General features: G+C 38.9%; 1 protein-coding gene across 1 annotated transcript in view; it reads right to left on the reverse strand.

The window, feature by feature from the left end:
- LOC126473976 (FAS-associated factor 1) overlaps window positions 1-25,673 on the reverse strand; it is a 141,961-nt gene that overhangs the window by 80,225 nt on the left and 36,063 nt on the right. Inside the window, exon 8 of the mRNA XM_050101362.1 lies at window positions 19,870-20,024. Within this exon, the coding sequence (XP_049957319.1) occupies window positions 19,870-20,024 (155 nt within the window). The remainder of the gene's footprint in view (window positions 1-19,869; window positions 20,025-25,673) is intronic.

The raw sequence follows: 25,673 nt of genomic DNA on the forward strand, positions 1-25,673 counted from the left end.
GCAAATGTGCATAAGCCTGCTGGAAACTACTCAAATGAAGCTAATATAAACCGTTGGGACATCACGCCCATCGGCAGCAGTTCGTTGATATGAAGTATTGCATAGTCTTCGTTCTTAAACCCTTGACACATTTTGCTGTTGGTAGATGTTTGTGTGTGCACTGTGTTTTATTGTAGTAAATGGTACATTTCCTTTGCAACTTAAGTGTTATTTTTTTTCCTCGTTTATGATTTGTTGCTGCAGTATTATTTTGCAGTAGTGGGCTAAAATTAAATTCTACCAGTTCTTACCAGCCCAAACTACAAAAACGTAACTGAACATTTAAACAATTAAAAATTCCCGGGTTTTTCCTGGTTTTCTCCCAGATAAAAAAATTCCCAGGGTTTTCCCGTATTTCCCACTTGTCCCGGAGTGTATACACCCTGTAATTACAATTTATCACTCCAAAACTTCATACATCATGTTGAACACTTCAGTTTTAAGGCGTTTATATTAAGAACACGTGATAGCTTCCATCAATGCTTTTAAAGATAAAACATACAAGGTGTACAACTTTGCTTCTGCCGTTTTTTCCACAACATTTGAAGCTTTAATGAAACAAATTGGTCACACATTTACCATTCTACTTTCTCCCATCTTTCGAGCAGTGTACGAATCCCGTGTCAACAAAATTGTTCATCTTTTGAAGGAATCCACGAATCGATCCAATTTGTGGCTTCTTCACGAAATCGGAAGTGTTGGTCAGCCAGGGCATACGCCACTGATCTAAACAGGTGATAGTCAGAGGGGGGCAATATCTGGAGAATATGGCGGGTGGGGTAGAACTTCCCATTTTAACATTTCCGAGTACGTTTCGACCTCTTTTGCAACGTAGGGTCAAGTGCTGTCATGCTGCAAAATCACTTTATCGTGTTTTTCGCTGTATTGCGGCCGTTTGTCTTTTAATGCTCTGCTCAAACACATTAATTGCATTCGATAACGAGCACCTGTGGTGGTTTCACTTGGTTGAACACCTCATAGTACAGGATGCCAAGCTGGTCCCACCAAATGCAGAGCATGACATTGGAGCCGTTAATATTCGGTTTGGCTGTCGACATGGAATCATGGCCGGGATATCGCCATGATTTTTTGCGTTTAGGGTTATCGTAATGAACCTATTTTTCGTCCCCGGTCACAATGCAATGCAGAAATACCTTCTGTTTTTGCCTCTGAAGCAACTGTTCACAAACACACAAACGCCGTTCAACGTCTCTTGGTTTCAGCTCACGCGGGACCCAAGTTCCTTCTTTCTGAATCATTCCCATAGCCTTGAGACATTTTGAAATGGCTTGCTGTGTCACTCCCACTAATCATGCCAATTCTTCTTGAGTTTGACGCGAGTCTTCACTCAGCAATGTCAACAATTCTGAATCTTCAAAAACATTCTCTCTTCCACCACTATGCCGGTCTATGACGTTAAAATCACCATTCTTGAAGCGTTGAAACCACTCATGACACATACTTTCACTAATAGCACCCTTACCATACGTACCTGAGAGCATTTGATGAGACATAGCCACTGTTTTCTTCATATTGAAACAAAACAGTAACATCTCCCGCAAATGACGAAGAATTACACTCGTAAACTGACATTTTCAATCAAGAGCAACTTTATGATGCAGACACAAATCAACTAATGTTTGAATGAGAGTATGTTGACCCAGGTCCAAGCTAACTGCCTGACACCTGCGATCTGCTTCTTTCGACCGCTACTTACCGTTGTTGCCATCTGTCAGCAAACAGCGGAAAGAAAAGTTGTACACCTTGTATTTTCCATGCAATCACACCTTTTAAACATACGTGATGGCATCAAATCATCATACAAATAGAGTCACAGTGCAAGAATTTAATATGAACAGAAAACTATTCATCAGATTAAAATTAATAACAAATTTTAAGTTTGTCAAAACTGCTTTTATATCTAAAGTGCTGACAATCTTATGATTAAATGAAAATTCAGTAATTTTCAGCAAATTAGGTGACACTTCCAGCTCTTTCATGTAAAATTCAAATACATTTTAAGCTGAGAGGAAAAAAAAAAAAAATAAAAAAAATTGATGTATAAAATGAGCAGTCAAAGAATTCGGGCATTATATTCAGTCTTAAATGATAAGAGTGTGTATTTTTACATAGCTGCAGTCCCAAAAATTACCATCTGGGACTGGAGGACTAAGCAAACGGAACATCTACATGTAAGTGCTAAAGTAATATGACAAGTCATACATATAAAAATAGTAACATTATGTTACTTCATCTTTTGTATATAAGGGTCATCGCTTATTTTATTAGATGCAGGAATAGGGAATTTAAAATTTGTACTTGACGTTAACTTTTGGCAAATACCGAATGTTTACCCACTCAACATCATACACAATGAACCTGAAAAGTTGGTACAGAAGAAAATAAGAATTTTTGACAATAATTCAAACCATAACTACAGCACATATCCTTTTAACACATTTCTGGAAATGGCATTTCACCTGTGCATTAACAATATTGACTTCCTATTATCTCATTTTTAAGTTTTGCCTCAAACCATGTAAATCATTTTTCAAATGACGGGCTGAAGACAAATATTGCAGCAGAGATAACATCAAAAACTATTCTTCATAACACATATTTCTTTCCACAGAGTATTATCAGTTGTCATACACCCTCCTGACAGATTAGAAGTGTCTGTTGGGTTAGGACACAAGACCTTGCACAAAACTCCAACTGAATTTGGAAAGTTGAGATAGGTACTGACAGACTGAAGCAGCGATGTGGGTAACGACGCATGCCTGAAAAGGCTGTGAAGTAAGAAGTTTGTCCACAAAAAGATTGTGAAGCTCCTTCACAACTTATGGAATTATTGTTGTTGTTGTTGTTGTGGTCTTCCGTCCAGAGACTGGCTTGATGCAGCTCCCATGCTACTCTATCCTGTGCAAGCTTCTTCATCTCCCAGTACCTACTGCAGCCTACATCCTTCTGAATTTGCTTAGTCTATTCATCTCTTTGTCTACCTCTATGATTTTTTACCCTGCCGCTCTCCAATACTAAATTGGTGATCCTTTAATGCCTCAGAACATGTCATACCAACTGATCCCTTCTTCGAGTCAAGTTGTGCCACAAACTCCTCTTCTCCCCGATTCTATTCAATACTTCCTCATTAGTTATGTGGTCTACCCATCTAATCTTCAGCATTCTTCTGTTTCACCACTTTTTGAAAGCTTCTATTCTCTTCTTATCTAAACTATTTACCATCCATGTTTCACTTCCATACATGGCTACACTTCATACAAATACTTTCAGAAACGACTTCCTGACATTTAAATCTATACTCGGTGTAAACAAATTTCTCTTCTTCAGAAATGCTTTCCTTGCCATTGCCAGTCTACATTTTATATCCTCTCTACTTCGACCATCAATCAGTTATTTTGCTCCCCAAATACCAAAACTCATTTACTACTTTAAGTGTCTCATTTCCTAATCTAATTTCCTCAGCATCACCCGACTTAATTCGACTACATTCCATTATCCTCATTTTGCTTTTGTTGATGTTCATCTTATCCTCCTTTCAAAACACTGTCCATTCCATTCAAATGCTCTTACAGGTCCTTCGCTGTCTCTAACAGAATTACAATGTCATCGGTGAAGCTCAAAGTTTTTATTTCTTCTCCATGAATTTTCTTTTGTTTCCTTTACTGCTTGCTCAATACACAGATTGAATAACACTGGGTAGAGGCTACAACCCTGTCTCACTCCCTTCCCAACCACTGCTTCCCTTTCGTGCCCCTTGAGTCTTATAACTGCCATCTGGTTTCTGTACAAATTGTAAATAGCCTTTCGCTCCCTGTATTTTACCCCTGCCACCTTCAGAATTTGAAAGAGAGTATTCTAGTCAACATTGTCAAAAGCTTTCTCTAAGTCTACAAATGCTAGAAACGTAGGTTTGCCTTTCCTTAATCTATTTTCTAAGATAGGTTGTAGGGTCAGTATTGCCTCAAGTGTTCAAACATTTCTATGGAATCCAAACTGATCTTCCCCGAGGTCGGCTTCTACCAGTTTTTCCATTCATCTGTAAACTTATTAAACTGATAGTTTGGTAATTTTCACATCTTTCAATACCTGCTTTCTTTGGGATTGGAATTATTATACTCTTCTTGAAGTCTGAGGGTATTTAGCCTGTCTCATAAATCTTGCTCACTAGATGGTAGAGTTTCGTTAGGCCTGGCTCTCCCAAGGCTGTCAGTAGTTCTAATGGAATGTTGTCTACTCCTGGTGGTCTTGTTTCGACTTAGGTCTTTCAGTGCTCTGTCATACTCTTCATGCAGTATCATATCTCCCATTTGATCTTCATCTACATCCTCTTCCATTTCCATAATATTGTCCTCAAGTACATTGCCCTTGTATAGACCCTCTATGTACTCCTTCCACCTTTCTGCTCTCACTTCTTTGTTTACAACTGGATTTGCATATGAGCTCTTGATATTCATACAAGTGATTTTCTTTTCTCCAATGGTCTCTTTAATTTTCCTGTAAGCAGTTTCTATCTTACCCCTAGTGATATGCGCCTCTACATCCTTACATTTGTCCTCTAGCCATCCCCGCTTAGCCAATTTGCACTTCCTGACGATCTCATTTTGAGACGTTTGTATTCCTTTTTGCCTGCTTCATTTACTGCATTTTTATATTTTCTCCTTTCATCAATTAAATTCAATATCTCTTCTGTTACCCAAGGATTTCTATTAGCCCTCGTCTTTTTACCTACTTGATCCTCTGCTGCCTTCACTGTTTCACCTCTCAAAGCTACCCATTCTTCTTCCACTGTATTTCTTTCCCCCATTCTTGTCAGTCGTTCCCTAATGCTCTCCCTGAAGCTCTCTACAACCTCTGGTTCTTTCAGTTTATCCAGGTCCCATCTCCTCAAATTCCCACCTTTTCGCAGTTTCTTCAGTTTTAATTTACAGTTTATAACCAATAGATTGTGGTCTGAGTCCACATCTCCCCCTGGAAATGTCTTACTATTTCAAACCCGATTCCTGAATCTCTGTCTTACCTTCTAGTATCTCCAGGCTTCTTCCACGTATGCAACCTTCTTTTATGATTTTTGAACCAAGTGTTAGCTATGATTAAGCTATGCTCTGTGCAAAATTCTAACAGGCGGCTTCCTCTTTCATTCCTTACCCCCATTCCATATTCATCCACTACATTTCCTTCTCTTCTTTTTCCTACTATTGAGTTCCAGTCACCCATGACTATTAAATTTTCGTCTCCCTTCACTATCTGAATAATTTCTTTTATCTCATCATACATTTCATCAATCTCTTCGCCATCTGCGGAGCTAGTTGGCATATAAACTTGTACTACTGTAGTAGGTGTGGGCTTCGTATCTATCTTGGCCAGAATAATGCATTCACTATGCAGTTTGTAGTAGCTTATCTGCATTCCTACTTTCCTATTCATTATTAAACCTACTCCTGCATTACCCATATTTGATTTTGTATTTATAACCCTGTATTCACCTGACCAGAGGTCTTGTGCTTCCTGCCACCGAACTTCACAAATTCCCACTATATCTAACTTTAGCTTATCCATTTCCCTTTCTAAATTTTCTAAACCACCTGTCCAATTACGGGATCTGACATTCCACACTCCGATCCGTAAAATGACAGTTTTCTTTCTCCTGATAACAACGTTCTCCTGAGTATTCCCCACCCAGAGATCCGAACGGGGGTCTATTTTACATCCAGAATATTTTACGCAAGAGGACGCCATCATCATTTAACGATACAGTAAAGCTGAATGCCCTTGGGAAAAATTATGGCTGTAGTTTCCCCGTGCTTTCAGCCATTCGCAGTAACAGCCCAGCATGGCCGTTTTGGTTAGTGTTACAAGGCCAGATCAGTCAATCATCCAGACTGTTGCCCCTGCAACTACTGAAAAGGCTGCTGCCCCTCTTCAGGAACCACACGTTTGTCTGGCCTCTCAACAGATACCCCTCCGTTGTGGTTGCACCTACGGTACAGCTATCTGTATTGCTGAGGCACGCAAGCCTCCCCACCAATGGCAAGGTCCATGGTTCATGGTGGGGCGGGGGGGGGGGGGGGGGGGGGGGGGGGGGGGCAAAGACAGTATATAACCAATATTACTTGAAAAATTGGCATACCTACACAATACCATATTTTATGGACTATAAGATGTTACAAACTACAAGACACACATTAATTTTTAAACATTTTTTTTTTAAACGAATAACATTTTTACCATTGTTATTATTAGATTGCAAAGCCAGAAAAAAATTTCTTAATTTATAAAATTGAACCGACTTTTCAAATCCCTGAAAATCATCATATGAACCTCCTCCTCCTCCTCCTGCTTCTTCCTCTTCATCGCTATCATCCTCTTTATATACAAGATGGTCTTACTGCCATCAAGGACATCACTTAGGCTGCACTTCTTGAAAAGATTTAACAATAATGTTCTCCCTCTCTCTTTCCACTGGCACACTTGTTTGATTGTAAGTACTTTTAAAGCTCCCTTCGACATAAATTCATATTGGGTTTCATCCATTGTCCATTTGTTCCATCTCTCTCTTACACACACTTTAAATGGTTTATTTATCGAGACATCAAGAGGTTGCAACTGTGAAGTAATTTCACCCGGAATAACAGCAGAGTCATTCCATGTCAATTCAACCAATTTGAGAAAATGTTCCAGCTGATACTCTCAGATTTGGCTGAAATTTAGCACACCAATGCTACCAAGTGTGGAACACTCATGTACAAAATTTTAAGTTCCCCTGCCAATTAGTTTCAGAATTATGGCTTGTGAAAGAAGGTGGCTTGACCCGGAAATTGCAACCCGCATCTGGCAATCTATCTTCAGACCCAACTTCAGGTCTTAATAACTTTGGAACTATTCCGCACAGTCCAGTGAAATTTTTACAACCCAGTAACATCCACTTAGAGAACACACTCAATGAATCGAAACACCAATGACATATTTATGAGGGAAAATAAAAAATTCTAAAATGTTATTAAAAAATGTAATACGTTCAAAGGTATATATTGTAGGTGCCCTCTATGCCAAATATAATTCACTCAAAAAGGGTATAATATTTTTGTGGTAGGCTTAATGTGACCTAAACACACACATAACTAATCTTGCCCATATCAGTCACACAAACAGGTTACAGGCACACGAAAATACAAAAATTTGAAAAATTACCTGAAAAATGTGGATTTTCGAAGTGTGGTAGCACAAAAGGGACAAGTGATATCCAAGCCAAATTTCAAACACTGCATAAGTAGACCATAATATAATATGTGGCAAAATTTCAACTTGTTGCAATGCATTTGTGTACAATAAAAGTTGACATATGTATTTGGTTATGTTTCTTTTAACACGATTTATCAAGTAATAGTGATGATGCAGACAGCTTGTTTCAGATAAAGCTGCAGCAATTGTTGGGAACCATTAAGCAACAGAAAGTTAAACAATGGTAGTTTTCAGGGACAGAATGAGTCATTGTTAGGCAGGAACAACAAAGGAAACAAGCAACAATCAAAGGTTACTCATGTTTTTAAGAATCTAGTTCAGACTGGTCAGTACTGTTGTGGAAAGTCAGTATGGAGGCATAAGTGTGTACGAGTGGTGCTTTTGTTCAAACAAGTTGCAGTATTGGTAGAGCACAAGCATCTTAATGTCATATGGAACAAAATGTGGCATTCGCTTTGTACTGTATGATCTGGATGAATCGGACCAAGATTTGTTGCTATGGAGATCTGGGATACACCCTGTGGGCACAAGAAGTACAGTTCCACGAAACTTTAGTGTTTGTTATCATCATATGAAAGTGTTTCTGGATAAGTATTCTTTCCTACAAAGAAGTTTTTTTGATCCATTTTGGATTCATAAGAAGACAGCAAAGTGTAGTCTCAGAGAAATTGATATAAAATCAGTATTTAAAGCGAATCAGTGCATGGGACTTAACATGAAACCAGGACAAAAGTTATGTTCCAGGTGTGTAACACTGCTAAAAAATGAAGAATATTCTGATAATTTACATGACAGTGATGAAGAGTATCAGCCACCTAAAACCACTGCGGATGAGCAATTAAATACTTCAGTGAGTGCTCTTGGTTTGTCTCCCATGAAGACACACAAAGTTGGGAAAAGAGACAGGCCCAGCTATGGTAGAAGGAAACTACAAGAAGCTCAAATGGAATTAAAACACAAAATAGCTGACACACTAACGGTGGAAGAGGAAGAACTGTATGCTCCAAAGGAACAGAAATCATGCCAGAAATGCTCTGATTTGGTCAAAATTGTGCATGATTTGAAAGAAAAATGTGCCATATCCACACGCCAGAAAAAAGTAGCCATTCTTATCCTTTCACCTTCCAGCTGGTCTATTGACTACACTGCAAGGGAATTCAATGTTTCTACATATATGGTAAAGCAAGCTAGAAAAATAAAAGCAACCCAAGGAGTGCTTCCACACCTTCAGCAAGCCCAGGTAAGCAACTGAGTTCAGAAATAAAAGTGCTAGCGTCGGAGTTTTATGAAAATAATGACTACAGCTGAATAATGCCTGGAAAAAAGACTATGTAATGGTGAAAACGGGAAATGTACATGTACAGATGCAAAAAAGACTGTTGCTATGCAACATATCAGAACTATATGTAGAATTCAAGGAAAAGTATCCCAATACCAAAGTAGGTTTATCATCTTTTTTCAATCTTCGGCCAAAATGGGTTATGCCTGTAAGTGCAAAGGGCACGCACAATGTTTGTGTACGTGAGACCCATCAAAATGCTAAGCTGATGTTTGCTGCTATTAAGGATTCTGGTCTTGATCACAAAGGTGCAATGAAGCTGCTAGTGTGTGGCATCGGTTCCTACCAGTGCATGATACACAGGTATGAAAAGTGTCCTGGTAAGGCAAATCTTGCAGAACATATGAATAACAAACTGTATGGTGAACTCCTTATGGATGACGACGAACTTGTTTCTTATAAACAATGGACACACATGGATCACACACGTCTTGAAACAAAGCAAAGTACAGTGGAAGTTTTTGTTGAAATGTGTTGTCAAAAAATGGACAAACTGACCACACACAGCTTCACAGCAACAGCACAATCTCCAACTTTGTAAGGATAATTTGAAACACGATGAAATTATAGTAACACCAGACTTTTCTGAAAATTATGCATTTATAGTTCAAGATGCCATCCAAGGATATCATTGGGACGACAGTCAAGCAACTCTCCAGCCATTTGTGATTTACTATAGAGGTGAATCAGGTGATGTGTGTGTCATGAACCTGTGCGTTTTTAGTGACTGTTTAATTCATGATGCCACTGCAGTTCATGCCCACATTCGCACTATCATGGCATATGTGAAAAACAAGCTGCCTCACATACATTTTGCGAAATATTTCAGTGATGGGGCAGCTAGTCAGTACAAAAACTGTAAAAATCTCAAAAATTTATGCATGCCCTACCACGATTTTCAGATTCACGCAGAATGGAATTTTTTCACTACAAGTCATGGTAAAAATGTATGTGCTGGTATTGGTGCTAACATTAAGTGCATGGCATCACGAGCTAGTCTGAAGCACCCTACAGAAGGTCACATTCTAACATCTCTTCAATTATTTACCTGGGTACAGAAAAATCTCTCTGCCATACAATCATTCTATGTTTCGAAAGATGAGGTGAAATCAGTCGAAGAGTTGCTAAAAAGCAGACTAGAATATGTTAAAACTGTTGCAGGCACAAGGAGCCATCATCACTTCCCTCTGGCGGACTCTGACAATGTGCAGATGAGCAGACTGTCTGGTTATAACTATAGGTTCATGCACAACATGTCTCTCCACAGTGTGTCCGATTCAGGATTCAGAAGCAAAAGCAGCAACATACAACCAGGTTGCTATGTTATTGCTGTTTATGATGACAAATGGTACTTAGGAGGTGTTGCAGAGTGCTGTGAAGCAAAAGGTGATGTATTTGTGAACTTCATGGCACCAGCAGGACCAGCAAGATAATTTCATTGGTCATGTTTGGCAGACAGGTGTTGGGTTCCTTTTGAACATATTCTTATGACAGTTCCAGTTCCTACCACAGTGTCAGGAAGACACTACAATTTGCCACTCAATGTACGGAGTACAGTAGCTAAACTGTGGGAGAACTTCCGTTCGAAGCACAATCAACTGGTTTTTAGCAGTTAAGGTGCAGTAAACATTAATGATAGGTTGTGTTAATCTGTCTATATGTTGTTGCTTAATGATTAAACAGTTGTGGGAGAGGATAAGAAGAGGCAGAACAGTTTACGATATGTTTTTACAAAATTGTGTTGTGGAACAATGGCCACATCACCAAATGCATCTGTCAACTTCCATTGTACACAATTGTCTTGCAATAACATGCTGAAATTTTGAGATATATATCATTATGGTCTACTTTCACAGTGTTTGAAATTTGGCTTAGATATCACTTGTCCCTTTTGTGCTACCACACTTCGAAAATCCACATTTTTCAGGTAATTTTTCAAATTTTGGTATTTTCGTGTGCATGTAACCTTTTTGTGTGACTGATATGGGCAAGATTAGTTATGTGTGTGTTTAGGCCACATTAAGCTTACCACAAAAAAATTATACCCTTTTTGAGCGATTTATATTTGGCATAGATGGCAACTACAATATGTACCTTTGAACGTATTACATTTTTTTAATCATATTTTGGAATTTTTTATTTTCCCTCAGAAATATATTGTTGGTGTTTTGATCCATGGAATGTGTTCTCTAACTGGATGTTACTGGGTTGTAAAAATTTCACTGGACTGTGTGGAATAGTTCCAAAGTTATTAAGACCTGAAGTTGGGTCTGAAGATAGAGTGCCAGATGCGAGGTGCAATTTCCGGGTCATGCCACCTTCTTTCGCAAGTCATAATTCTGGAACTAATTGGCAGGGGAAACTAATACTATGTACACGAGTGTTTCACACGTGGTAGAATTAGTGTACTGAATTTCAGTCAAATCTGAGACTATGAACTGGAGCTCCTGGTTGAACTGACATGGAATGACCCAGCAAGCTCTGTATTTCGCTGTCTCAATTTCTCTTTCACAGAATTTTTCAAATGACTATTAAACTGATCTAACATAAGAAGAGAACTCTTTTTCAATAAATCATCTTTCCTTCTCTCCACACACTGTTAAAAGCGTAATGTCATACCAGCCTCGTTCATTCAACCCTTGTCATGTATGTGAGCAACACCACCTGGCAGTATTTTAGAAGATTTTGGCATTGTTTTGCACTTGAAATTGATCACTGTCAGCACAACTTGAAAGGACAACAGTGTAGTGCATTTTTTCAAGTCCACTTGTCTTTATAGTTACAGTTTTAGCACCTTTTATAGCAATAGTTTGTTACTATGCACATCAAATGTCAGAGGAGTTTCATCCATGCTCTATATTTGGTTTTCTTTTGATGTAAAATAATAAAGTGATGGAAAGATAATATTTTCTCATCATGCTCTTGTGCACTTTCTGCGATATTCTGGTTTTGGTTTGCATGCTAAGTCCATGACGCTTCAAAAACCTGTAGCACGAACCAACACCGCCCTTAAAGTCTGTTAAGTTCCAGGGTAGCGCTAGCTTATGAGAATGTATTTGAATCATTTTTGTAGTAATTCCAATGCCATTTTGATGGTGTCCTTGAATCCATTTCAGTATGTCACCTCTTGAATCCATTTTAGTATGTCACCTTCTAGTCTTGGCCATGTTTAGTCTTCCTCGCGACAGTTTTTTTTCTCTTGGTGAAGGGCCAAAATACTGCTCAGGTGCTCTGTTTCCAAGTTGTTCTGCATATACTTTTACCTTCAATTAATAGTTTGCATCATATGATTACCTTTATTTCCATTACAAAACTAGCTACTAACAAAAATATTGCACTGTAACACAAATCACTTTCAACTGAAGTTCACTGGCACCGTAGACTGTAATGATGCATCATAGGCTAGACAGTGATTTGGGTTTGTGATGACGGGGTGGAAGGAAGACAGTGTTAGCAAGCTTGTGAATCCCTACAACTCACGTTCATCCCATTGATGCACTGCCACTGCCGCCAGCTGAATCCGATGTTGCCAGATAGAGAGAGCTTTATTGCGGCATCGAATATATGGCCATTTTTAAGACTGGTGGGAATTTTAAATGAAACACTGGGCATCTTTATATTAATTTCGTGCATAAAACACACCTGAACTTTAGAAGCAATTTTTTTGATGAAAAAAGTGCATCTTATAGTCTGTAAAATATGGTACACATTTTAATCTTCTTGTTAATGAAGAACAAAATTACAGACAGAATGGCTGGGTAGTTCTATCATTTTTAGGTGCAATTTCAGTACTGCCAACTGGCACATTTAAGAAGAGAAGAAACTAATCCTAGGATTCGGAACTAGTAGTTCCTCCCACAAAGAGGAAACAGGGATAGATTGGGGAATGTTAGATAGGAGCAGCAAATCACACAGATTGTGTGATGACTGGGACACATCTGTTGAGTGGTCTTAATTTTTAATGGTTTTTCCCAGAAATGGAAAAAAATGGTTTCCAACTTTAACTAAACAGAAACAAAGAATCAAGAAAAGTAATGTTTTGGAAATAATAGCCCCTAATTACCACTTAATACGCTAAAGAGGAATGATTGGAGCTGATTTATTTTGGAGACTGATATTTATAGCACTGTATTTGTCTAAGCTTTATGATCAACAACCACTTGGCAGTCACTGGATGATGCTACCACTGATGCTGCAGTTAAGAAGTCCCACTGCTGCCTAATACTGTCGTGAAATTGAAAGCAATTTTTCGATGTGCAGTAGTGGACAACTGAAATCAATGCCATCAATAAAGTAGCTGCTGAACGAAAAGAAGCTGTAAGGGTGAAGGAGGTCAACTGAACCACTGGTGAATAACCTAATCAGTGAAAGGAATAGCAAGATGAGAAAAGAATTAAGTATGTTTTGGTGAAATGTTAGTAGCTGAAGTAACAAACATCATCAGTAATGACTTACATGAAAAGAAAAATTGATAGCAGATTTGAACAAGGAATTCTGCTTGCAAAAACTAGATTTCAACAATGAATCACGTCTGCAGACATCAAATAAAATAAAATCAGTATGGTCAATTTAAGGGGGGAAAAAAAAAAAAAAAAAAAAAAAAAAAACCAACTGTAGAACTTGTTAGCTGCCTCTGAAGCTTCTAACCAATGTACCAATGTACACTGAACAGATTTGCTGAATTTAATGTTATACGATGAAACACGACAAACGACTGGAAGGTCATATTGCAGAGTCCAGAATAAAAAAGACACAGATAAAATCAGATATTAATATAATCAATGGTCAGTTCAACATTTTAAAACTAACATCAGAAAATGACCTGATTAAAGACAACAGATTTTGAAATTAGAGCTCAGCAACAAAATTGTTGTCAAAATTGTGCAGAAGTGTCATCTAACATATACGAGCACAGAAAATTACAGTAAGAGGGTTTCTTTGATGCAGCAACTGGGTTATGGGAAACTAACAAGAATTCAGACCTCTAAAGAAACACACGAACTGTTTCAGCAACCTGATTACTGAATTGAAAGAAAAATTCCAACAAAATACAGCTGGAAATGGCAATTTACATTCAGCACCTGCATATTTTGTACACAGAAGGCCACATACTGAGAGCAAGTTACAGGAAATTACTAGGCACATGGGAGAGATTGCTAACCACACACATATTAAATGTACTGAATGGACTGCTAGTAAAGATAGTGGGGGTGGAGACTCTAGGACTCACAATATTGATCTGAAGGAGAAATTTGAGGAATCTGAAAACAGAGCACAATTAAAATGATATATGAATGAACGGTGGAAAGAGCTTCATCTAGAAAGTGGAAGTAATCTATCAATTAAGTTTCCACATTTCAAGCCTGAAGGGGAAATATATCCTACAGTCTTTTCATGAACATCTGAAGATGCTTTCCCACCAGCAGTGGAATGACAAAGTGTCACACACAAGAACTACCATTTGTACATAATTTTTATATTTTTGTAAGCTCAGTACTGGTTCTTGTTTTAAGTCATAGGGAAATGTCTTTATATTCTGTTAAGTCTTTTACTGATAGTAGTTAAGAAAGTGGAGCTGTTAGAGGGCAATGACTTCTTGTAACACAAAAATGTGCAAAATATGGTAATGCACTTTGTGTTTCTCCAGTATTTGCCAAAACAGACCATTATCTACCAATTATTCCAACATTACTGAAACAGTAATCCTTCAGAACATGTGATGTAGTGCAATATATCAGGTATCTCAGCCAGATAATTGTTATCACACAATTATGTTTACGCCTAATTATCGCAAATTTTTAAAAATTGGAATGGTACCACTATTAAAAGAAGGTCCTCATATGCAACTGTAAGAATTCAGTTGTGGTTCGTAAAGAGCATCTCCTGACTGTTAAAACCGTAGTCTTTTTATGCCGTGTTATTTCAGTTTTCTGTATGCTGGTAAGATGATACAACGTATATTTGTTGCATTTTTTGCATACACGTTGCAATTTTTTCAGTCTGCACGTAGGACACATTTTTGATAGTGATCCATTACCAAATGACATTTATAGCTTTTCCCTTTTTTTCTTTTTTGCGCAAATTATATTAAATGTTGACATACTTACAGGCCTAGCCCTAAGTTACTATAGCTATGCTGAATTCTTAATTGGGTGCACCATTGCATGTTACTCTTGTCACGGTGCGGCGTGGATGACACATTGAAAGCATAATATGATCACTGGTGTCGTGTAAGTAAATAAGAAATGTGTTTATGTTTTTCTGTAATTCCTTAATTTTATATATTCTTTTTTTAATCTGTAGTGGCACCAACTGATGTCACTGTGAACACCAATCAGCTAGTACAACATTTCTGTCAACTGCCGAGATGCTGCTACCCAAGTGGTGCTTGTCACAAGCGGTGTCCTTTACAAATCCTGCTTGTATGATGGCTCGGGGCCAATCTGAATTAGTTGTAATATTATCAGTAAAGTGCGTCCTAATTGGCATAGTGGTTTGGTTTATGGTGTTTACTTTGGATACTCAGTTTGTTACTGGTCTGGTTGCTATTGGTGGAACTCTGATACTGTGAGGTCTGGACCTTGATTGAAATGCTTAATTAAATGGTTTGCATTGCTCCAGAAGTGTTCTGAAACAAATATCATTTTGGGAAATAAACTGGGGCAAGTCCTTGATAGAATTGTGTGCAAGTTGTCTTTGTGTCTGTGGCTATGACTCGTAACCTGTGATGCATGCAAACTGGACATTGTAACATTTTTGTAATTAGGTGGGAGTGTAGTGTTTACAACCGTGGAGGAACTAAACAACTACTAACACAAGCCGTGGAGGGTTATCACGAGCTAACAGCAGCAGCATTACACACACTGTAGTTGTTAGTGAGTGTAACAGGTTAATCTTCCTTGCCCACTGTTTAACGAACAAAATGAGAAGTGGGACTCTTACCATGAACAACTGAGGTTATATTTTAAGGCTTGCCAAAACTCTGACACAGAAAGACAAAAGGTCATGTTCTTGTCACAAAATTAATAACTGTATCATCCACTCCAGAAACTAAAGCTATTAATGAATTTGGCAGAATATGAGTTCTAGAATTTTTTCTTTACTGCAACAACATTTTTCAATAAGAAACACATTATTGCCACCACTCAATCTTCTGCAGACTGGGCTGCCCACCTACAGGAATTAAGAAGAAATTTCAACTTAAAATTTTTGTGTGGGCAGATTCTCTAAGCAAGAGAAATACTGCACATCTTATCCCAGAGTCAGGAGCGAGAAACCACACATTGAAGAAACTCAATCTTTTTTCTGATGGAAGTTAATGTGAATAACAACAGCCCATGTGTCCACGCAAGCCAAAGTTTGCTTATGACAGAAGATGTTGCAACAGTCAGCTCTTTGGCACCAGTGGGGCCAGACGTTATGCCAACTTCAGCAGGGCTTGGACAACCCCATAAACTACACCAATGGCGACAGACCACATTAGTGGCAACATTGTTGCCCAGGCGTAACATTTCTTACATTATCATACACGCAGGGTATGCCCTCATTGTATCACAGGAGCTGCAAACAGATACACTTCCAGAAACACGTTTCAGCAGTTCTGCTGCAAATACACCTCAATCTGCAGAAGAGAGCTGAGTGACTGAATAATCTACCGAAGCGCAGAATTCTCAGAATGTAACCCAGAAAATGTTCTTAGATGCTTTCTTAGGCCAAACACAGTAACATTACTCCTGGACACTGGTGCTTCTGTGTCCATACTAAACCAATCTGAAGTTTAGGTTCACTACTTTCACAGGGAGCTGAGACAAATCTTTGGACTTATGGACATTTTCTGTTTTACTCACTCACAACCAAGTCGCTCATCAAGTAAATTTTCTCATGGTAGCTGACCCCAAAACAGAAAATGTTTTTAGTATAGACTCCATGCTTTTGGATTTATGGTTCATGAAACAGCACATTCAATGCAATTCAATGCAAAGGGCCTTACATTGACGTAAAAGAGTCTCTGTGATAGATACACTAGAATTTTCTAGCCTGGGTTATGGAAGGCAACTGATTTCGAAGTGCATGTCACTTTTAAGGCAATGTGCAATTGTCCAGTGTTCCTGGCTCTAAAGGATGTCCACAAAACAGAATTAGACTTAATCACTCATAAAGCTATGTTAACACCTATTCCTCATAGTCAATGGGCAATGGTAATAATATTCCAGCTACCACCACTTTAAGGCTTTGTGGTGATTTTAAAGTATCAATAAACACAGAAGAAAATTATTTCCTACCGATCCCAAATGAACTATTTACAAAATTAGATGATCGCATCTTACTAAGTAAAACTGACCTTGTAGCGGCATATTTTCAAACCCTTTTGGATGCAGTAACACAAGCTTACCTGTAAATATGCAATATGGCTTCTGTTTAAGCTCTTGTTCCAGAGGCTCGCAACAAAAGGACTAAAATACAATCTGCATCAACTTTTCCTTTATGAAACCATCCTTATATATTTGTGGTTTCAACTCTTGTTCAATGAATTTGAACAAACAGCAAATAATGTTGTATTGGTCAACAACATGCAGCCACCCGCAAACACAAAATAATTACAAGTGTTTCCGGTTAAGACAATTTATTACAGTCGAATGAAGGCTTTCATGACCGGATGACATTGGTATTGGTAAACCTTTCAGGGTACAAGGCCATGGTCCATAAAACTCTCGTGTTCCTGGGACAACGCGTCCCGATTTCACGTGGGACCCAATCCAGCATTTAGCAAACACTAAATTATGCACTTCTGCCTTGATTCGGATATTCCAGCTTTCCCTTTATCATCAAATGACTTTGTGGCAACCATCTGCAGGGATCATAAATTACACTGACTCACTCACTTTGTGTAACACGGATGGCCTGAAGCAGTTCCCGAGGTAGATTTCTGCCTGTACTGATCACTGTGAAACCACCTGCACCTAAACCAAGAGGTTTTGTTGCTGGACTCTGAGTGACCACTGTCATGTCCTGAGCCTGCCTCTCTTCAGTCGTGGCTGCTGCATCTCTTGCATGCTGCCCACATCTCCCAGATGAAAAGTTTGGCACTATAGCACATTCTGCCTTGCATGTCTATCAAGCTGCACCTCCCCAAAATTTCTCTATTTGGACTGATGCCGCAGAGCCATGAGAATTTATGCATCTAGATTTTGTTGGTCTATTTTTGGGCTGAATGTGGTTGGTTGTGACTGATTCTTTTCCTCAGTCCCCTTTAATGATTTGCATATCCCAGGTCACTTCTGTCAATACTATTGTGGCATTGGGGAAGATGGCTTTCACCTCTAATGACTTTGAACTATTTCGTGTCTTTAACAGATCTGAACACCCGCATATCACACCCTTTCACCTGTTCTCCAACAATTGTGGGAAACACTTCATCTGCTCATTCAAGATTCAACTCTGTATGAAAATGATGTCCAACACAGCATCAGCTGCCCTCTGTAGTTTTCAACAACTCAGAGGGCTACCCTGATTGAATACCACAACCTAGCAGAGTGGCTTCTTGACTCCTCTCACTGCACCCTCTTGGACATGATGCCTCCACCACTGGTAAAAATCACTGCTGATGTATCTCCCTTCTGGGTGGACACTGCATTGTGGTCCTGCAGGTTCAGACAACACCAACATAGATCTGTGGGACGATCTCTGACCACCATAGATCCATGATGTATACCATGTTGTCCATCTACACCTCTCTGAGATGTTATACAAATCAACTTCGTCTCTGCCATCTTGGTCAGTAGCCACATTCTTCCCCATCCGGCAGTAGATCCTCCTGATCCCATAGCGGTTCGTGCAACTTCCGTTGAGCCTCATTCTGCCCCAGCCTTCCGCAGTAACACCTGTGGACATCATTTTGTCATCCTGTCTCAGCCAGGCCACGCAACACCTGCTTCCCCCCTGCCCCCTCTCCTCAGCAGCCACTAAAATGGGGGAAGGGATATAGTGGTACCACCTGACATCACTATGGACATTGATTACTTGGTGTAAAATTTCTTCAACCACTTTGGAGTCATTACCAAGATGGCTTAAGTCACCAGAAGTGTCCTCTACAAATCCTACATATAAGATGGCCCATGCTTGATCTGTGTCAGTTATAATGTGATCAGTGAGGTGCATGCTGAATGGCATATTAGTTTGGTTTATGGTGTTTACAATCCCGACTGAGCTGTCATTGGCAGAAATCTGATACTGTGTGAAATGGACTTTGATTGAGATATTTACTCAAACCAGCTTGCACTGACTCCTGGAGTGTTCTGTAACAGGTCTCATTTTGCCAAATACATAGGGGTGAGCCATAGAAGCTTTGTGTGTGACTCGCCTTCACTAAATACTTGAAGCTGCTCTTAACTTTTGTTACTGTTCTTACAATATAGCTTCATAATGCCACATGGGACAAAATCAGCTAATTGCTAACAATTATGCAAAGTGCTAAAAGAACAGTACACAAGAAAATGTCTTCTTTTAGGAAATGTCAAGACGGCCTACTTCATTTGGTATTTATAAGTGTGACACTTTCTCTGTGCTGAATCACTAATGTAAATCTGTTATTTTAAGTTTGAGAATGTTTTTCAGAGACATATGTTTACAAAATTTTCTAACTCTCAGATTTACAGTGCAACATAAATGTTGACAATTTCCATAATGAGAAACAAAATTTCAGGTAGTAGCAAATTATTAGCCCAGCTCTGTAGCTGCGTGGTCAGCACATCTGGCTGTTGTGCTGATGACCCAGGTTCTATTCCCAGTACTGACAGCGATTTTTCCTTGGTGGGAGGACTTGAATGAAGTCCACTCAGCCTCATGATCCCAACTGAGGAGCTACTTGAATGAGAAACAACATGTACAAGGTCGGGAGAGCCAACAATGATTGAGCTATAGTGTGCTGAGCCCATGCCCATCCACAACGAATCGGAATGATTTTATTTAATTTTTAGAAAGTAGTACATTGTTAACACTACAACAGTTTTCACAAACAATGCACTCCACGGGTCTTCTAAAGTATCCTCACCAAAAAAACAGTCTTCAAAGTTTTGTCACACGATGACAGCATTTTAATTGTGATATGAACAGCGAGGATGTCATCGTCACCGTCACCAACACATCCACATCCACCATTGGGCAAAGGCTTCCTTCAGACTTTTCCACCTGTTAATTACATAAGTAAAACAATGAAGCAAATTTGCACTTACTTTTGTTTGTTGGATTCATGTGTGAGGTCCCAGCCCCACACAACAAAGTGATTACTCAGGCACTGCAGAACTGATTCATATCCTAGAAGCTGTGTGCAGAACACATTTGTCAAGACACTTGCATCGTGATGGAGATAAATAGCCAACAGCCGCCGCTGAAAAGAGAATAATATTTTATTTTAGTTTGAAACTATGTAAATTTAACATTAAATATGTACCATAATTATGAATGAAGTTTCAAAAGATTAAAACTGCGTTGAGACAGATCTATAATTATGACTTGTGTCTTCTGCAGGCAATTCTCCCGAAGTACCTCTGACTCTTTCAAACTCCACATGACACTTTCACCTTAATGAATGACAACTAATGGGAGATGATGAGATGGACAATGGCCTTTCATGTATGGTAAGTACATCACCCCAATGATTAGTTTCACTGTTCTGTTTTAATCAAATATGTCCCTCTGCATTGCTTTTCCATCAGACTTTTCCCTTAACATGTCCTTTTATGAATTAACTAGTGCACAAGTACACAGAAGATGACAAACAAATACTTTTATGACTGCAAACTTAACATCAACGTACTGTAACTTGGCACTTCAGAATTCTGTGACTGACTTGTTGCTGGTCAGTGCTAACTACTCTTAGTACACAATACTATTCAAGGTAACACAGTAATTAGTATTTTGTAAATAATTTAAGAGTAAAGGTAACAACTCAAAGGCAGGTGTAAGTGTGTGTGTGTGTGTGTGTGTGTGTGTGTGTGTGTGTGTGTGTGTGTGTGTGTTTGAGAGAGAGAGAGAGGGGAGGGGCACATTGGAAGAAGAATTCGCCTGAAAGGCAGATAAGTTTTCAGCCTTTTTTATGTGCCTGTCAATGACTCAACAGCTTTAATGTTTGGTGACGTTTTACATTTACTCCTAAATTATTTAATTCTGCCAGAACTTTCTGTAGTATATTTATAGTATTATTTGGTATTTTTTAGGAAACTAGTTCAGTTTCAATTACACAAAATAATTTAAGTGATCATTAACTCTACTTGCATATAAATATTTAAATATAGTGATGAGTCAGACAACTGCTTTTCAACAATAAACTGACCAGTCAATTGTTTTTTCCTTTAGTTGTTTTTTTCAGTCAAACAAAAACTGAATGAAACTAGTGTCTGTGGTCACGTCAGCTATACGAATGTTATCACTCACTCGCCAGTTTTAAGTGGTTTTTTATTTATTTATTTATTGTTCTGTGGGACCAAATTAAGAAGAAGTCTCCATGGTCATGGAACGAGTCAATACATGAAATTATAACACAATAGTAGAAACAGATAAAATGAAATATAAGAAACATATTCAGGCGACAAGTTATAAGTTTAAATAAAGAAAACCAACAATGTAACACTGGAATTTGCTTAATTTTTTAGCTCTTCCAGGAGCTCCTCGGCAGAATAGGAGGAGTGAGCCATGAGGAAACTCTTCAGTTTAGACTTAAAAGAGTTTGGGCTACTGATAAGATTTTTGAGTTCTTGTGGTAGCTTATTGAAAATGGATGCGGCAGAATACTGCACTCCTTTCAGCACAAGAGTCAAGGAAGTGCATTCCACATGCAGATTTGATTTCTGCCTAATGTTAACTGAGTGAAAGCTGCTAACTCTTGGGAATAAGCTAATATTGCTAACAACAAACGACATTAAAGAAAATATATATTGTGAGGGCAATGTCAGAATTCCCAGACTATTGAATAGGGGTCGACAAGAGGTCCTCGAACTTACACCACATATAGCTTGAACAGCCCATATTTGAGCCAAAAATACCCTTTTTGAATCGGAAGAATTACCCCAAAAGATACCATATGACATAAGCGTATGAAGATATGCGAAGTAGACTACTTTTGCGTGTAGAACTGTCGCTTATTTCAGATACTGTTCTAATGGTAAATAAAGTAACATTTAGTTTCTGAACAAGATCCTGAACATGGGCTTTCCATGACAGCTTACTATCTATCCGAATGCCTAGGAACTTTAACTGTTCCATCTCGCTTATAATATGCCCATTCTGTCTGATCAAAATATCGGTTCTTGTTCAATTATGAGTTAGAAACTGTAAAAACTGAGTCTTACTGTGATTTAGCAACAAATTATTTTCCACAACCCACGAACTTATTTCATGAACTACATTACTTGATACTGATTCAATATTACACACAAGATCCCTCACTACCAAGCTGGTGTCTTCAGCAAACAGAAATATTTTTGAATCGCCTGTAATACTAGGAGGTATATCATTTATACAGGGTGTTACAAAAAGGTATGGCCAAACTTTCAGGAAACATTCCTCACACACAAAGAAAGAAAATATGTTATGTGGACATGTGTCTGGAAACGCTTACTTCACATGTTAGATCTCATTTTATTACTTCTCTTCAAATCACATTAATCATAGAATGGAAACACACAGCAACAGAACGTACCAGCGTGACTTCAAACACTTTGTTACAGGAAATGTTCAAAATGTCCTCCGTTAGCGAGGATACATGCATCCACCCTCCGTCGCATGGAATCCCTGATGCGCTGATGCAGCCCTGGAGAATGGCGTATTGTATCACAGCCGTAAACATTACGAGCACGAAGAGTCTCTACATTTGCTACCGCGGTTGCATAGACAAGAGCTTTCAAATGCCCCCATAAATGAAAGTCAAGAGGGTTGAGGTCAGGAGAGCGTGGAGGCCACGCAATTGGTCCGCCCCTACTAATCCATCGGTCACCGAATCTGTTGTTGAGAAGTGTACGAACACTTCGACTGAAATGTACAGGAGCTCCATCGTGCATGAACCACATGTTGTATCGTACTTGTAAAGGTACATGTTCTAGCAGCACAGGTAGAGTATCCCGTATGAAATCATGATAACGTGCTCCATTGAGCGTAGGTGGAAGAACATGGGGCCCAATCAAGGCATCACCACAATGCCTGCCCAAACGTTCACAGAAAATCTGTGTTGATGACGTGATTGCACAATTGCGTGCGGATTCTCGTCAGCCCACACATGTTGATTGTGAAAATTTACAATTTGATCACGTTGGAATGAAGCCTCATCCGTAAAGAGAACATTTGCACTGAAATGAGGATTGACACATTGTTGGATGAACCATTCGCAAAAGTGTACCCGTGGAGGCCAATCAGCTGCTGATAGTGCCTGCACACGCTGTACATAGTACGGAAACAACTGGTACTCCCGTAGCACTCTCCATACAGTGACGTGGTCGACGTTACCTTGTACAGCAGCAACTTCTCTGACACCGACATTAGGGTTATCGTCAACTGCACGAAGAATTGCCTCGTCCATGTCAGGTGTCCTCGTCGTTCTAGGTCTTCCCCAGTCGCGAGTCATAGGCTGGAATGTTCCGTGCTTCCTAAGACGCCGATCAATTGCTTCGAACATCTTTCTGTGAGGCACCTTCGTTCTGGAAATCTGTCTCGATACAAACGTACCGCGCCACGGCTATTGCCCCATGCTAATCCACACATCAATTGGGCATCTGCCAACTCCACATTTGTAAACATTGCACTGACAGCAAAACCACGTTCGTGATGAACACTAACCTTTTGATGTTACGTACTGATGTGCTTGATGCTAGTACTGTAGAGCAATGAGTTGCATGTCAACACAAGCACCGAAGTCAACATTAGCTTCCTTCAATTGGGCCAACTGGCGGTGAATCGAGGAAGTACAGTACATACTGACGAAACTAAAATGAGCTCTAACATGGAAATTAAGCGTTTCCGGACACATGTCCACATAACATCTTTTATTTATTTGTGTGTGAGGAATGTTTCCTGAAAGTTTGGCCATACCTTTTTGTAACACCCTGTATAAATAAGAAACAGCAGTGGCCCCAGCATCGACCCTGGGGAATGCCCCACTTAACAGTGCCCCATTGGGACTGAACATCACTACCACTCTCAATATTGCGGAGAATTACCCTCTGCTTTCTATTCTTAAAGTAAGAGGCGAACCAACTGTAAGGTACTCCCCTTACTCCGTAATGGTCAACTTCTGCAGTAATATTTTGTGGTCAACACAGTCAAAAGCCTTCGTTAAATCAAATAAAACACCTAGCGTTAGCAACCTTTTATTTAATCCATCCAAAACCTCACAGAGAAAAGAGAATATAGCATTTTCAGTTGTTAAACCATTTCTAAAACCAAACTGAACATTTGACAGCAAATTATGTGAATTTAAATGCTCCAGTAACCTTGTATATACAACCTTCTCGATAACTTTAGCAAACACCGATGGCATAGAAATAGGTCTAAAATTGTCAACATTATCAATGTCTCCCTTTTTATAAAGTGGCTTCACTACCGAGTACTTTAATCGGTCAGGAAACCGACCACTCCTAAAGGAAAAGTTACAGATATGGCTGAGAACTAGGCTAACATACGTAGAACAATACTTCAGTATTCTGCTAGATACCCCGTCATATCCATGAGAGTTCTTGGTCTTTAGTGATTTAATTATTAACTCAATCACCCTCTTGTCGGTATCATGGAGGAGCATTTCAGGTAACAGTCTTGGAACACTTTTTTCTAAGAGCACTATATGATTCCCTGTTGGGACTAGGTTTCTATTTAGTTCACCTGCTATATTCAGAAAGTGATTATTAAATACTGTACATATATGCGACTTATCAGTAACACGGACATTCCCACTACGCACTGATTCTATATCCTCGACCTGTCTCTGCAGACCAGCCACTTACTTTACGACTGACCATATGGTTTTAATTTTATCCTGAGATATTATTCTATCTGCATACCACATATTTTTTGCCTTCCTAATAACATTTTTAAGCATCTTATAACACTGTTTGTAATGGGTTGCTGCAATTAGATTTTGACTGTTTCTAATGTTTTGATATAATTGCCACTTTGTTCTACAAGATATTCTTATCCCTCTAGTCAGCCACCTAGACTGCCTGTTTGTGCTAGTATCCTGTTTTGAATGTTCTAACGGAAAGCAACTTTCAAAGAGCACAAGAAAATTCTGAGAAAAGCATTATATTTATCGTCTTCTGTATCAGCACTATAAACATCTTGCCACTCTTGTTCCTTGACAAGGTTTACAAAGGTCTCTACAGCAACTGGATCAGCTTTCCTAAACAATTGATAACTATATTTAACATGTGTCGCAGCACAAAAGTCTTTTAGAGTTAAAATTTGTGCATCATGATCTGAAAGGCCATTCACCTTTTTGCTAACAGAATGCCCTTCTAGTAATGAGGAATGAACAAAAATGTTGTCTATGGTTGTTCTACTGCTCCCTTGCACTCTCGTTGGAAAGAATATGGTTTGCATAAGATTATATGAATTAAGGAGGTCTACCAGCATCCTTTTCCTTGCACAATCACTTATACAATTAATATTGAAGTCACCACATATAACTATAACTTTTTGTATTTCCTATAAAGTGAACCAAGAATCTCCTCTAGCTTTAGCAAAAATGTTGAGAAATCGGAGTCTGGGGATCTATAAATAACAACAGTTAGAAGTTTAGCTCCACTAAATTTAACCACACCTGCACAACATTCAAACAACTTTTCAGTGCAGTACTTTGAAACATCAATTGACTCAAATGGGATGCCGTTTTTCACATACATGGCTACTCCCCCACACCGCAAAGAGCTCCTAGAAAAGCTGCCAGCCAACCTGTATCCTGGTAAAGGAAGCCTCTGAATTATCTCCTTATTTAAGAAGTGTTCAGATATATCAATAATTTCAGAGTCAACATCTATAAGCAGTTCACTAACTT

This window comes from Schistocerca serialis, chromosome 4, assembly GCF_023864345.2.
Source record: "Schistocerca serialis cubense isolate TAMUIC-IGC-003099 chromosome 4, iqSchSeri2.2, whole genome shotgun sequence".
NCBI classification, from domain to species: Eukaryota; Metazoa; Arthropoda; class Insecta; order Orthoptera; family Acrididae; genus Schistocerca; species Schistocerca serialis.